Source organism: Mirounga angustirostris, unplaced genomic scaffold, assembly GCF_029215605.1.
Source record: "Mirounga angustirostris isolate CCGP_5_RB_7025 unplaced genomic scaffold, mMirAng1.0.hap1 SCAF_6, whole genome shotgun sequence".
Classification (NCBI taxonomy): domain Eukaryota; kingdom Metazoa; phylum Chordata; class Mammalia; order Carnivora; family Phocidae; genus Mirounga; species Mirounga angustirostris.
Genome location: NW_026991714.1, coordinates 99088409 through 99102994, shown reverse-complemented (window position 1 = coordinate 99102994; position 14586 = coordinate 99088409). Strand labels below are relative to the sequence as shown.

General features: G+C 53.7%; 1 protein-coding gene across 2 annotated transcripts in view; it reads right to left on the bottom strand.

Annotated features, from left to right (window-relative positions):
* The window catches only part of HK1 (hexokinase 1), a 79093-nt gene extending 69793 nt beyond the window's left edge, over positions 1-9300 (bottom strand). Inside the window, exon 1 of one of the 2 annotated variants that reach the window (XM_064594737.1) lies at positions 9006-9300. In XM_064594737.1, the coding sequence (XP_064450807.1) occupies positions 9006-9296 (291 nt within the window). In that variant the 5' untranslated portion in view covers positions 9297-9300. The remainder of the gene's footprint in view (positions 1-9005) is intronic. The other variant, XM_045877971.3, reaches the window with a different exon arrangement.
* Positions 9301-14586: the final 5286 nt, after the last annotated feature.

The window sequence follows — 14586 nt, the reverse complement described above, 5'->3', positions numbered from 1 at the left end:
TCTTTGAAATCCTGTGCATACTTGACACTTAAGAGCACATCTCAAATCAGACTCACCATATTTCAAGTGCCCAGTAGCCATGTGCGGCTAGCGGCTACTGTTCTGGACAGCATAGCTCTAGCATCCCCAGTCTGGGAGCCTTGGGTGATGGTTTCTACTGCAGGCTGCTGCCCTGTACTGTTTTGGAAGCGTGCAGCCCTGGACCACGGTCCGGGTTCTGCAGGGGCGGCGAGATCTGCCCACCGGTGTCAGACAGACCTGCAATTCCTCTCCTGGTCCTACCGCTTTCTGGCCACCAAGATCATGTCAATTTCATTTCCTGAGGTTCAGCTGCCCCATATGTAAGATGCAGGAAGAAATACCTACGTCCAAGTTGGCTGGAAGGACTCAACTAAATCGAGCACGTGAGAGTACGTTGTAAATAGAACAGAACTTTGCAAAGGTGACGTGGTGCCTTGACAGCAATGGCCTGGGTCTCCTATTCCACTCATCCCAGCCACCCAGAGAGACATCAGAGAAGGCACCAGGAGACACCAGAGAAATGAGGGCAGATCGAGTAACAGGGCTGAAGGCAAACCCCAATCAAGGAAACTAGCCGCTTACAAGTGCAGCCAGGCAGAGGCTGCGGGAGAGAATAATCTTCAGGACTAGGCATTACAAGAGCATTAGGGGTTCTTCTTGCAGGTTAGGCATTGCCCTCGGTGGGGGTCCTCTTTTAAATGCAAACAAGGTTGGGGGGGAAGACAAATAGAAAGAGTACAGGGAGAAATTTGAAAAATGGGAAATCCCTAACATTTCACTGTAAATGACTTTATTGGGCCAATTTCCTTCCCAAGTGGAGGGAGTTCATCAACACTGAGCAAAGGTGGAGGGACATGGGGGGAGGGGGGCAAGCAAAGCGCTGGTGTTGGGGAGGATGGGGAGGATGGGGAGGAAGGGGAAGGAGAGAAAGAGGTCTGGGGAACCTGGGGGCGGGGGGAGGTCCTCATCTCTCTGCCTCATCTCTCAACCTCCTTGGCTCTGTTTCCCTAAACAACAAAATGGGAGGGGTTGGGTGTGGTATGGTGGGAAGAACGCGGGTTTCTTTTTTTTTTTTATAGATTTATTTATTTATTTATTTGACAGAGAGAGAGAGAGCGAGAGCAGGAACACAAGCAGGGGGAGTGGGAGAGGGAGAAGCAGGCTTCCTGCAGAGCAGGGAGCCTGATGTGGGACTCGATCCCAGGACCCTGGGATCATGACCTGAGCCGAAGGCAGACGCTTAACGACTGAGCCACCCAGGCGCCCAGAACGTGGGTTTCTGAGTCAGCGGACCAGGTAGTGTTGTCCTTATTACTAATGAACTGTGTGGTCTTCAACAAGTCACTTCACCCCTTGCTGGGGGGGAGGGGGGGTCTCTGTTTCCTCGCTTCTAAATGGAGACGGTGCCTTTCTCCAGGTGGATAAAGACAGGGGCTCCCCCAGCAATGCCACTCCTATGCATATGCCCAAGAGGAATGAAAGCATATGTCCACACAGGAAAAACATGCACACAAATGTTCTCAGCAACATTATTCCAAAGTGGAAATAACCCCATGTCCATCAACTGACATATGCATAAACATACCACGGTATCCAGATACAACTAAATATTATTCAGCAACGACAGACTGATCCATGCTACAGCATGGACGAACCTTGAAAACATGGTGCTCAGTGAAAGACCAGACACAAAGGACACATACTGCATGATTCCAATTATATGAAATGTCCAGAAGAGGTAAATCCATTTTTATGTGTTTTTTTTTTTTTAAAGATTTTATTTATCTGACAGAGAGAGAGAGAGAGAGCAAGTAGGCAGAGAGACAGGCAGAGGGAGAGAGAGAAGCAGGCTGCCCGCCAAGCAGGGAGCCCGATGCGGGGCTCGATCCCAGGACCCTGGGATCATGACCTGAGCTGAAGGCAGACGCTTAACAACTGAGCCACCCAGGCGCCCCAGAGGTAAATCCATTTTTAAAAAAGAAGGTAGATGAGTAGATGCCAGGGGCTGGGGACTATCTGCTTAATGGGTACGGGGTTTCTTTTGGCGCTGATGAAAATGTTCTGGAATTAGATGGTGGTAATGGTTACACAACCTTGTGAATGTACTTGAAGCCATTCTGTACACTTTAAAATGGTGAGTTTTACACTGTGAGTATTATACCTCCACTAAAAAAATAACGGGGCTCTTCCGTTTCCTATCTGAGCCTCGGGGTCTTTCTCCAAAAGTGGAGATCATAACAGTACCCCCCGCACAGGGGCGTTGTGGGGATGTATCGCCTTCAGCACAGTACCCAGCGGTGAATCGTGACAGGCATTCCATGAAGAAATACTGATGATGAAATAAGACCTGTGTTAGGAAAGAAAGGCCCCTAGTCGGCATTCAATGTCCCTCCGAGGTCCCCTTCAGGTGTCAGCGCCTGTGGCCTGTAACCAAGCCTGGAATCAGATGAACACAAGATCCGACATTTTCCGCCCCGGAGCAGGGACCTCGGTTTGCAAACGGCTGGGCTGCACACTTCGCATTTCAGTTGTCCTGCAGTGGGGCACGGTCACCCTCTCCTTTTACGGAAGATAGTCAGGGAGGCCGCGGGCCTGAGCGTCCTCTAACAGAGGCGGGCACATTTAGGGGACTGATAAGCCAGCCGCGCCTGGCTCCACCCAGGAAGGGAAAGGCTGTGCGGGCAGAAGCCCACGTGCATGTTTTAATTCCCGGAAAAGTGCAACGGATTCCCACACTGGAGCACGGGGGGCCACAGAGAGCCCTCCCCGCCTTTCCCTGCGCCTACTCCCCCTCCTCGGGAGCGTGCTCGCGTCCCAGCAGCAGTCAATGGGGCTGGCACGGCTCTCAACGAGAGCTGTCAACCTCACAAGGGCTCTGCTTGATATGGTAAATGAGGAAATGGCTAATTTTAAACTAAGCTGAGTGCTCTAATGTGAATGGAAATGACTGGGAAGAAAGAGACTCTTTAAAAAATTATCTACTTGGGATGCCTGGGTGGCTCAGTCGGTGAAGCGTCTGCCTTTGGCTCAGGTCATGATCCCAGGGTCCTGGGATCGAGTCCCGCATCGGGCTCCTTGCTCAGCGGGAAGCCTGCTTCTCCCTCTCCCTCTGCCTGCTGCCCCTGCTTGTGTGCGTGCGCTCGCTCTCTCAATCTCTCTCCCTGACTAATAAATAAATAAAATCTTCATATAAAAATTATCTACTAAAACATGTTACAGGTTTGACCGTCCCGAGGGTTAGTGTGGGACAAGAGGAACCTGTACAAACTTCTGATGGAAGTATGAAGTGGCAGGACCCCCGGGGGGATGGCAATTTGACAAAATCTGGAAAATGGGAAGATGCACATACTCCTCCGCCCAGCAGTTCCATCCCAGATGGACAGCCCAGAGCCCAGAGCCACGCGCATGCCTACTGGAGCCGTGCATGAGAAGAATCACAGTGGCACTGTTTGTAATGTGAAACATCAGAAACCCAAATCCCCATCAAAACAATAGATAAATTATACATTGTGGTATATTCACACAATGTAAGAGCATGCAGCAGTTTAAATTGATGAAACACAGGTGTATGGATCAACATGGAAAAACCCCGAAGGTAGATAGATCGCTGAGGTGGAAAAGGCGAATTGCAGAAGGATACATAGAGTATAGCATCATTTACAAAAGCTTACAACCACATAAAGTAACACTATACACTGTTTATAGATACATGCTATGTAATAAAGGCATAAAAACATGCATGGAAATAAGAAACATCTAAAACAAGACAGAGGCGCTCTCTGGAAGGAGAAACAGAATGGGACAGAAGATGGGAATGCAGGGCTTCCAGTCTTCTCTATTGTAATTGTAACTGTCTGTAACTTCTCAGGCTGAGTGGTGGGTACACAGGTGTTTGTTAATGTTAATCTCAAATCTCATTTTTATGCATCTCAGATATTTCGTAATAAAATTTGACTCCTACAGGGCGCCTGGGTGGCTCAGATGGTTAAGCGTCTGCCTTCGGCTCAGGTCATGATCCCAGGGTCCTGGGATCGAGTCCCGCATCGGGCTCCCTGCTCCTTGGGAGCCTGTTTCTCCCTCTGCTTCTCTCTCTCTCTCTCTCTCTCTGTCTCTCGTGAATAAATAAATAAAATCTTAAAAAAAAAAAAGTGTTTAAAATAAATAAATAAATAAATAAATAAATAAATAAATAAATAAATAAAATTTGACTCCTACATATTGACTTGCGGGGGAGAGAATTAAAATATAGATTCCAAGTTAAATCATTAAAATCAACAAAGATGGATTTTTCTTCTAGAGGAAAGAAGCAGAAGGAGTAAGAAGAGCCCATTGGACCCCATTCCAGATTATCTTAAGACCTTGAGAAAACCATGTCTCTCTCCATGGGACCTCCAGTCCCTGTTTCTAAATGAGGAATAAAATCCGTGCCTTGGGTCTGCCGCACAAAGGGCAGGCGGCGGGATGCCCAGGGGAGGCGCTGCTCTGGGACACTCGCGAATAACACTACTTCCTGTCCTCACAACGTCTCAGGAGGTTTTTGAAAGCATACACACACACAAGCATGTTGTACATTTGTGCGTACTGTTAGACAGGCACATGCGCACGTGCACACACACACACTTGATATCTGATAAGACAGCCAGAATCGGTACTGGGATGCTCAGAGATAACAAGCCATTAAAGAGAGAGCAAACTACATTTTGAGAACTATCCATCTGACTCTCCCTCACAAAGTTTCTAAGTATAATATTCCCATTTGTCCACCTAGAGCCCGGCTTTAAGCCACTCCTGAGCGAGTGATTTCCCACCCATGACCTGACCCCTGGCCCCCAACTGCGAGAGCATTCTGTGCTTTGCACTTATCGTAAGACAGCAAATCATAACTTATGCTCCAGGGGAACAGGGATCATGTCTACCAAGTCTGTAGTCGTCACCCCAGCCTCGCACAGCCCTGTGCACATGATAAAGGACTCAAACGTCTTCCAAAGACACTACTGAGTTCCCATGACCGGACTGGATTCTAAAGGTCCTCAAAGCAATAAGCAGGTGCCAGCAGTCTGGCCATGACCGCTTCCGGCCTCGGAGGGGTATGGCTGCCCCGCTGTCTGCAGGGGCGTCCCCAGGCATGCTCACAGCGGACTCCAGGGGCTAATTCTACCCAGCAGGAATCCCTGACTGCAGACACATGCGGAGACAGTACCAAATCAGTCTCTTTTGGAGAAGGCTGCCCATGCCATCTCCAGAAAACAGCAGGAGCGTGGGAGGATGGCAGAGCATGGCCAGATGTGAAAGTCCCTCATACCCACCCGGTTTCCCAGTTTATTCCCTCACGAAGGTCCCAAATTATCAAACCAAATGAAGCGCTGGGGCTTCTCTTGGGGGGGGAGAACTCCGAAGACATCTGAAGTAGCAGGGACAAGGATTATGAGATGAAGATTCACCAAGAAGTGAGGCTCTTCCTGGACATTTGTGTAACACCAGATCTAAAGGTATCTGAGGTATTTTTCATAATTTTCTAACCCTCCTCTCCCTCACCCCTGATCAATAAGGCAAGGGCAATTTTTTATGCTGGCTTTTGCAGCTGGGACACATGAGCTCTGAGAAAATAAACCGTGGATAGCCCTTTAACTGCTAAGCATACTCTCCCCCACCTTTCTGGGCCCAGTACTCCTGAGTTCAGCTGTCGGACAAATCGCACCTGTTTGTTCACCTGCTAATGGGGATTACTTAGAGTCACGGGGATCCCACTCAGAGATAACCCACTCGTCACCATTCTGACAAACTTAGAGGAAAGGAAGCTAGTTCTTCCTTTTTTTTTTTTTTTTTTAAGATTTTATTTTTAAGTAATCTCCAAACACAATGTGGGTCTCAAACTCACAACCCTGAGATGGAGAGTCGCATGCTCTACCGACTAAGCCAGCCAGGCACCCCGGGAAGCTAGTCCTTAAGAGGCCAAGTTCTCACCTTGCTGGACTCCTCTTTCTCTCCCAAACAAAGCACTATGCACACAGTCACCCTCCTCCAGGCTCCTAACAGCGAAGCCAAGCGGAAGAAGCAGGCAAGGTGACAGGCCTGTTAAAAGTTACTTGGAGGTCAAAGGACCCAGTCTCTAGCTGCAGAACTAGTAGATGTCTGGGATTCTGATGAATGGGATCTTTCACAAACACACACATGCCTTCCCTTTCCTGCTGAAAGCACTAGGAGAGTAAAAGGAAAATACGTCTTGTACTTATTTCAGTCTAATGCCAGGACACGCTTTTCCCAGCACCCCATTAACCAATATCATGAAGGGACAGTCTGGTAAATGGGGCTCCACACCAGGTAGCCAGGCACTTGGCCTGTTTCAACCCCGGATATCTTTATGAAATTGAATTAGTGACATGTCTTATAGGCAATGGAGAGAGAAATGATAACCCGTTTCATGATCGCTTCTGTATCCTGAGCAATCCCGAAGAAACCTTCCCTGGCACCATCCCATCTTCCTTCCTCCTATCCCCAGGCCAGAAGGCAAGAAAATGAATGAAGGTTAGTGGGGGGTGCCAGGGCTGTCTCCAGAGCCCCAGAGCCTGCCTAGGGCTGAAGGGCTGACTCATCATGGCTACCCACGCTGGCTGGGTAGGCAGGCGGGGGGCTAGCCTCACTGGGTCCCCACTGGGTCGCAGGGAGGGCCCAATTTCGGCAAGAAGAACAGGCCTTGCAGCCCTGCAGCCCCACCCAGGCTTTTCACAGCAAGCAGTGGGTAGAAAGGGCCGCTCTCTACCAAGTCTTGAGTTCCAAGAGAGAAGATGCAGTCCCCCAGCTTCTGCAAGGTGGGGGTGGGGAAAGCTGACTAGGCCACCGGAACGCGTGTCCACTAGGCTCTCAGGAGGCCCAGGAAGCTTCCTGGTGACCACACCCATGGATAGCAATGCCACGTAGCCCATAATGCAGACCAAGGTGATCCTCTGGCGGGAATACACACACACATCCCCCCCATAGAAAGCAGTTTAAGATGGTCCCCAGTGGTGTGCAAGAAAGCCATCTCGTTCTTAAAACTCTCCGTGGCCAATAATAATATGTGGTGGAAGTTTTGGCCTCAAGACCCTCCTCCAGCAATGTTCTGAGGCCAGCAGAGGGTGGGGAGGGAATGCCAGGATCCCAATCTCAGAGCAGAAGGGATTTGAGGACGACCACCAATTGAATCAGAAGTCACACACCCAGATGCCTCAGGGAGCCTGGTGGATAGAATTCGAGGGAGGCCACAGTCAACACTGAGTGCCTGATAAAACAATTCTTACTGAGTACAGTCCAAACCTCAACCCAACATAGGCCCTGGAGACCACACAGGTGATGGCGGGTATGGCCGGTGGAAGCTTAGAAGGGTCATCTGGGTCCCCCATCTCAGGGATCTGCTGTCTTGAGCTACAGTGTGTGCCACATGCAGGGGAAGGACAGTGAACTCATCTGTAGCTTAAATTCCCCACTGGAAATGGGAAGAACATCAACGGCACACCCAACCACTGAGGAGAACGTGAAATGTACCTGCAGGCAGGCACAGCTCCTGAGCTCAGTGGCCAGAGGAAGCTCCACGTGCTGCTGGCAATGAGCAGGAGTCCCACAGTGGGACAACTCTAAAGTCACTGTTGCTCCTAGCTATGAGGGGCGGTGGCAGATTTCCAGGCCTGTCTCCTAATTGCCCTACTCAGGTCCCCACTCAGCACAGGACCCAGGATCCAAGCAGCATCCCCAGGGCCTTTGTCTCAGCACCTCCCCCTCAGCTGACTTCCAGTAGGAGCCCGGGTTCCCAGGGGAGGGAGGGAGAGACCCGCCCTAGCTCTGCCTCTAACTCACGGGGTGACCTTGATGAGGTCACTGCCCGCAGCAGGCCTACTTCCTAGTGTGCCAGAGGGGGTTGTCCTAGGTAGGTAGGAAGAGAACTGAGTGAACATCCTGTGGCTTTACGCTCCCGCCTCTCACCTGTGGGTACTTCCCTCGTCTGAACTCCACAGTCAGGTTCACTGTCCATCCCAGCTTACTCCAGCAGTCCTCCCGTCACCCATGGTGGGTGTGGGTGGGTCAGGGGCCCGTGCCAGGCCTCGGACTGGTAAAATGGGCGCTCTTCCTCACCACCTAGGCTGTTCCTTAAAAACATGGTGGCAGGGCTGGCATAAGGGAGAGATACACCTTTAAGACCTGCCAGTGGACAGTATTTTCTGCTAGACAGATGTCCAAGGCAGCAACCCCTTAGGGTAGGGAGATGCATCCCTGTGCGAGTACACACATGTCACAGGCATACATGTGAAGGCCTCCATCCGACTCAAAAGACCAGTCTCTTATTTAAGCTCCCTGCGCTGGCTGGAAATTACAGTTTAAGAGAGCAGTCACGTAGAGGAATAAAAAATTCCATTCAGACATGCCGCTCCAGACCTGAGGCCTATGAGCAAAGTTTCCGGTGGCCTCCGCACCCCTCCCCGTTCCGGGAAGCCGGGCGGGTCACCCTGTCCCCAGATTAAGGGGGCAGCCGCAACAGCGGGTAGAGCCGGGGTGAGAGCTTCTCCGGGACACCCGGCGCCCTCCGCGGGGAACCCCAAATATGGGATGCCCGGCCTCCAGCCGGCACCCCCGCCTGCTGCGCACTCAGCTCCCCAACATCTCTGTAATCACTCCTCCGCCCACGGCGCTCAGAACCTTCGGAACAGGCCCTGCGGACCGACCCACCGGTCCCCGGGCTCAGGCGCCACCCCGCGTGGCCCGGGGGCCCGTCTGACATCCACAGCCCGGCTCAAGGACACTGTAGCACGCAGCCCGGTCTCGGGGGTCTTCCCCCCACCACACACACAATCCCGGGCAGAATCGCAGGGCGAAGGCTTCTCCCGCCCTGCAGTCCAAGCAGTGCCGGCCTGGGGGAGGCTGGGCGCGGGAGGATGGAGGCGGCGGCGGCGAGCGGATGCCGGAATGCGACGCTGCGGGCAGAGCGCCGGGCGGCGGCGCGCGCGGGGGCTCACCTTTTTGACTTGGTCATCCTTCAGCTCGGTGAAGTAATAGGCCAGGAGCTGCGCGGCGATCATGCTGACGGCGGCGGACGCGGGGCGGCGGGCGTGGGGCCGGCGTCGGTGCTCCGCAGCCCGGGCGAGCAGTGGTCCTCGGGCGGCTGCTCGGCGGCTCCTCCTCCTCCTCCTCCAGCCGCGGCTCCACCCCCAAGGCCCGGGAGGCGGTGGCTCGCGCGCTCCCCGGCTCCGCGCTCCCGTCCCCGGCAGGGTGACAGCCGCCAGCCGGCCCACCTCCTCGGCGCCCATTGGCTGCCGCCCGCCTCTGCAGCGCCAGGCGGCGGCGTCCGGGCCCGGGCGGGGGGGCGCGGCGGCCGCTCCCTCCCGCGCCGGAAAGGGGGCGGCGGCGCTGCGAAATCCCCCACGGGCCGGCATCTCCCGGCACGTCCCCCACGTAGGGAGCCGGCGCGAGGGCGGGAGGCTCGCTCGGGCGCGCAGGGTCGCGCGTGGCGGCGCCCGGCCGGGCGGACGCGCGCGGAGCGCGGGAGGAGGTGCCGCCCGGCTCGGGCGGGACGAGCAGCCCCCGAGGAGGGCCGGCTGCCGGCCGGAGCGGCCTGCGGGGGCGGCCCCCTTCGCGGGAAAATGAAGCTCGCCCCCGGGAGTTCCGCGGATGGGGAGACGCCGGAGGCGGGTGCAGAAGTGGGCGTGCAGAGCGAGCTGGGCCTGGGCCGGAGGAGGCGAGAGCCGGCAGGCTGCGCGGTCCTCGCACCCGATCGTCGCTCCGGCCGGCTCCTGCGGGTCCGCCGGGCAGAGCGCCGAGCCCCGGCTGCGTCCTCCGGGCAGTGCATCCCCCCTAACCCGGCTCGCCCGGCCTAATCTCCGGCAGGCGGATTTGTGTTGCTAAATCGAGAGCGACGCCCCACAGCGCAGGCCCCGGAGTCACTGGTTCCTGCCGCTCTTCCGAGGGCTCACGCCCCGGCCTGTCCGCACCCCTCACCCCCCACCCCGGGCTTCCTCTTCCTCTCTGGCACCCAGGCCCGCGGGCGTCCGGGGGATCCTTCAGGCGCCCCTCCGAGGTGCCACCTTTTTCGCTTCCTCAACGGAAGTGAGCCGGACTGGGAGGAATCCTGAGAAACACGTTCAGCCTTAACGAGGGGGAGGGGAGGTGCGGAATCAGGCGGTTAGGCTGCGGCTTGGACCGATCGCTATCGGGGTGTTCTTAGATCCGTCGCGTCTGGGTGCGGGAGTTTTACTGCCTCACGAGGAGACATGTAATGAGCTCAAAATACGATGAAGTGGTTACTATCCTGATTCAACAGGTAATCAAGTTGAGGCTCACGGAGGCGGCGTTTCTTGCCGAACTTTATACAACCAGGAAGTTGTAGATCCCAGGATTCGGTCTGTGTGTTTTCAAAGTCAATGCTCACCCTTGCAGTTTGCGGTCCTTCCTCTCTGCGGAAATGGGCCGTGCTCTTGGGACCAAGGCTGCACCACGTGGTGCCCTGAGAGATGGCCACAGTCCAACCCCCCAACCTCTACCCCAGACCTGGATCCGGGGGAGCCCTGACCAGCCTACATAAAGGTACAGTGGTCTCGGGGGAGAGGGCTTAGGTCCAGGACATTCCTCCTCAGGAACATCAGGGGTCTGACCGCTGCAGTCACCAACTGAAGAGGACCTCAGATGTGGCCCTTGAGGCCAGAGCCTTCAGTCAGGAGCTCAGCACTCATGGCTGGCTTTCTGGCTGTGACATTCTGAGTCACCTTCCTGAGCTTGCTTCCTCATCCATAACATGGAGATCCTAAAGCCCACCCACCCACTACATTAAAACACCTGCTTATTAGACACCATAAATGGTGGGATTATAAGATTGGGAAGCTGATGAGGGCTTCTCACTTGCATTCTTCCCCGTTCTAGGCCCTGAGAGGGCGTAGTAATTTTATATTTGTAATTTGGATTATTTTCTAAAGAGGCTCCCTAAAGTTATTTAAGCTTCAAACCCCACAAAGCCTGGGTCTGCCCTCAGGATAGTACCGTTATAAACTAGGAACAGAAGTTCTCTGGCATCCATCCAACGCTTACACTGTCTACATGGCCATAAAGCAAAACTGGGAGAAAGAGAACGATTTGGTTGTTCTCCACTGCCATCTGAGGCCTGCAATTGTGAGGCTGGAAGTTCCTTGAGGATCAAGAACTGTGTTTAGCAAATTGCTCTGGCTTCCACACCTAACCCTCCAAGGTGGCATGAGCCCAGTGCAGTGATCAGAAGCATTCAGAGTATACATAACCCTCAACCCGCACCCCCCCCCCCGCCGCCATCACTGTGCCCCCATTACATCCATGTTCTCTGGGATCATCATGAGCTGGAGCCAGGGAGCAGCTTTCCCAGTTTTCCAGGCTACCCCGAGATACTATGTTTGCAAGCAGGGCAGCTGCCAATGCTTTCTGTTCCCTGGCAGTTGAGAGAGAAAACTGCTTCTCAAGATGACTCCTTCCTCTCCACCCCTTGAATGCACGCGGGCCCCAAGGTCCATCAGTATTTCCTGAGAAATACCTCTAGGCCTGCGCCACTGCTTCCTTCAACCCCTAGGCCTCATTGTCCCATGCCAGAAATATTACAAAAGTCTTCTAGCTGCCCTCCCTGTTTCCTGGCTTTCTACCATCCAAGTCATTCTGAAGTCCAGGCCACATTATTCCTGCTAAAAAAGCAGCCTAATCCCATCATAGCTCTGCCCCAAATCCCTTGATGACCTCCTCCTTCCTGGCGGAGCCAATTGAAACACTTCTGCCTGATGTCTGAGGCCTTCTGTGATCTGACTCAACTCTTCCCCACTTATCTCTTCCTCCCCCCGGAGCCACAGTAAGGCCACTTCCCGCTGTCCCCGGCCCGCCAGGTCCCTTTGAGCTCCTGCTCGTATATCCCTGCTTGCCCCATCTTCTCCACTCACCACCCCCTGACCAAGTGTCCCGGTCACCCTCTCACTGAGGCCCAGCTCTCCCACCCTCCACAGAAAGCCTTTCCTGAGCATGCTACTCACCCCAGTCTCCCAGACCTTAGCACTTCCACAAGGCCAACTCGGACTGTGCTCACAGTCCATCTAGATCTAGACCAAGACTCTTCTTTACAGACGAGGAACCTGCGATGCAGCAAGTGGGCCATCTTTGTCCAGTGTCAGGCTGTGGTGGAGGTTGGAGCTGGGACTCAAACCCAGTTCTGATGCCCAGCCAGTGCTCTGCCCATTCTCCCCAACCCCCACCACACTGCAGCCTGGGCCTCAGATAAGTGAGGCTGAGTCCTAACAGTCTGCCTGATATTGGTGACTGTCTTCTGGGGGGCTGGCCTTCTCTGCCCCAGTCACACAGCTTCCTGAGACCAGAGCCCAGGCTGCACTGCTGCATCCGCTCCTGGGCTCAGAGCTGGGCCTCTGTCCCCTGCCTTATCATGCCAGTGATCACCTCAAGCACTTCTTTATTATCCCACCTCTTTTTGCTGTCAGATAGCTCTTAGACCCCAGCTGAGCCTGATGAGGGAGCAGGAGGCTAGCTGAGGACAAAGCACAAGCTGACGCACCGCAACCTCCCCTCCACACACACTCCGGAGTGGGATATATGTGACATTCCTTTAGGAAACCTCCAACTGTCTTAACATTGATGCTTTGCTAACAGGGAAAAACAACCTTCACTTGATAATAGCCAGGCCTCCGGTATCCTGAGAGTCCTCTTTAGCATATGAGAGCCCTTTTGGACACCTCCCTTTTTCCTTACCTCCCCTAACTCCATAGTGTATAATCAGCCATTCCTCACAACCCCAGGGCAGCAGCTCTTTCTACCCACTGGTCCTGTCCCCGTGCTTTAATAAAATCACCTTTTTGCACCAAAGACATCTCAAGAATTCTTTCTTGGCCATCGGCTCCGGACCTCACCAACGTTCCAAAACTACATCAAGCCCCTTGCTGATTATTCTCTGGACCCCAAGGAAGAACAGCAAAGACCTTGACCATTGGAAATCTAGTTCCAGAGGTCTCCCCTCACCCTCCAGATGGCCCTCCCCTCTCACCAAAATCCCCTGGATTTCCCTGTTCATTGTGCTCCCTCTTGTACCAGAGTTGGGATGGGGGCTGGTGGGGGAGGTCAGGCCATGCCAGGCTGCCACCCACAAAACACAGCTGCCAGTAAGAGAAGGCAGGCCACGGCCATGTCAGAATGTGACAACTCCCATCTGACCCCGGGCGCTGGAAATGGCACTCCAGAAATTCTCTCCAGCGGATCAGAGCTGTACCCCAGCACCTGGGCGCACACTTCTACCGGCAATGTTTGCATCATACGGACAGTTTACAGAGCATTTATTTTCTCGAATAATGCCTCATTTCTCCTGATAACAGGCTGGTGAGGTTACCAGGGCAAATATCATTATCCCCACTTAATCAGTCAATGAGAGCGTGTTTAAGGTCTCCGAGGCAGAGGCAGGGAAGAAAGAAAAAGGAAGGCTAGCGTGCGAGCCACTGCCATGTGTTGGAATCCTGAGCAGATGGGGTTGCTGGCAGGCAAAGCATGGTCTGAGAGGAAGCACCTGGAAGGGGTCCTGAAACCCACATTTCTATTAGATCTGTGGATTTCAACCTGGCTGCTTTTACAAATGCTGATGCCCAGGCCTCGGCCCCAGAGGGCGGCGGAACTGACCTGGAGCGCAGGCCAAACAGCACTTTACAAAGGTTCCCCAGGTCCATCTCAGGTGCTGCTAGGATCATGAATCGCTGATTTAGATGCTAACTCTCCACGGGAACGGGTGGAGGAAATTTCTGAAATGAATCCACCAGCGCTGTTTTCTGCGGCCCCTCTTGGACAACACTGAAGGCAGCTGGTTTTGCTCCCTGGAGGGGCTGGGGCTGTAAAATCACATTCTCGGGGAGGGGGTAGGGGGATGGGGAACTGGGGGATGGACATTAAGGAGGGTCTGTGATGTCATGAGCACTGGGTATTACATAAGACTGATGACTCACTGACCTGTACCTCTGAAACCAATAATACACTATATGTCAATTAATTGAATTTAAATTTTAAAAAAATCACATTCTCGGCCTGTCTCCCTTCCTCTTTTATTTGCCCAAAGTTCTACCCACTGACAACATCATCACAGAGGTTACAAATTGGCAACAGGCTACCACATGGCCTAGCACATATCTTATTTAGCCCACCTAACATGTTACAAGTATGATGAAAACACTGAAAAATTAGGAGATTTCACTTGAAAATCCAGGTTCCCAGCATCTCAGGTCTAGCCACGCTGGGCCCCTGTTATCCCGGGGCAATGCTCAGCTAGAACTGAGTAGCCACTGCCCCCTCCAGACAGTGCAGGGGTGCTGCAGCTTGCCCCAGGCCACCCCCCCCAAGCGCCGCCCGCACTGATGCACACGCCTGTCTGACCCCTGTAGGCCTTAAAGCTCCCAATAGTTGGAATTTACGGGCAGAAGGCCTCAGGTGTTAGGGCCGGGATTAGGATGAGGCAAGAGAGGTGCCTAGGTGTGCAAGATTTAAATCTTAACATTCAAATCTTGCACTGTAGGCACCTCTCTTGCTTCACTCAAGTCCCACACCTTTTAG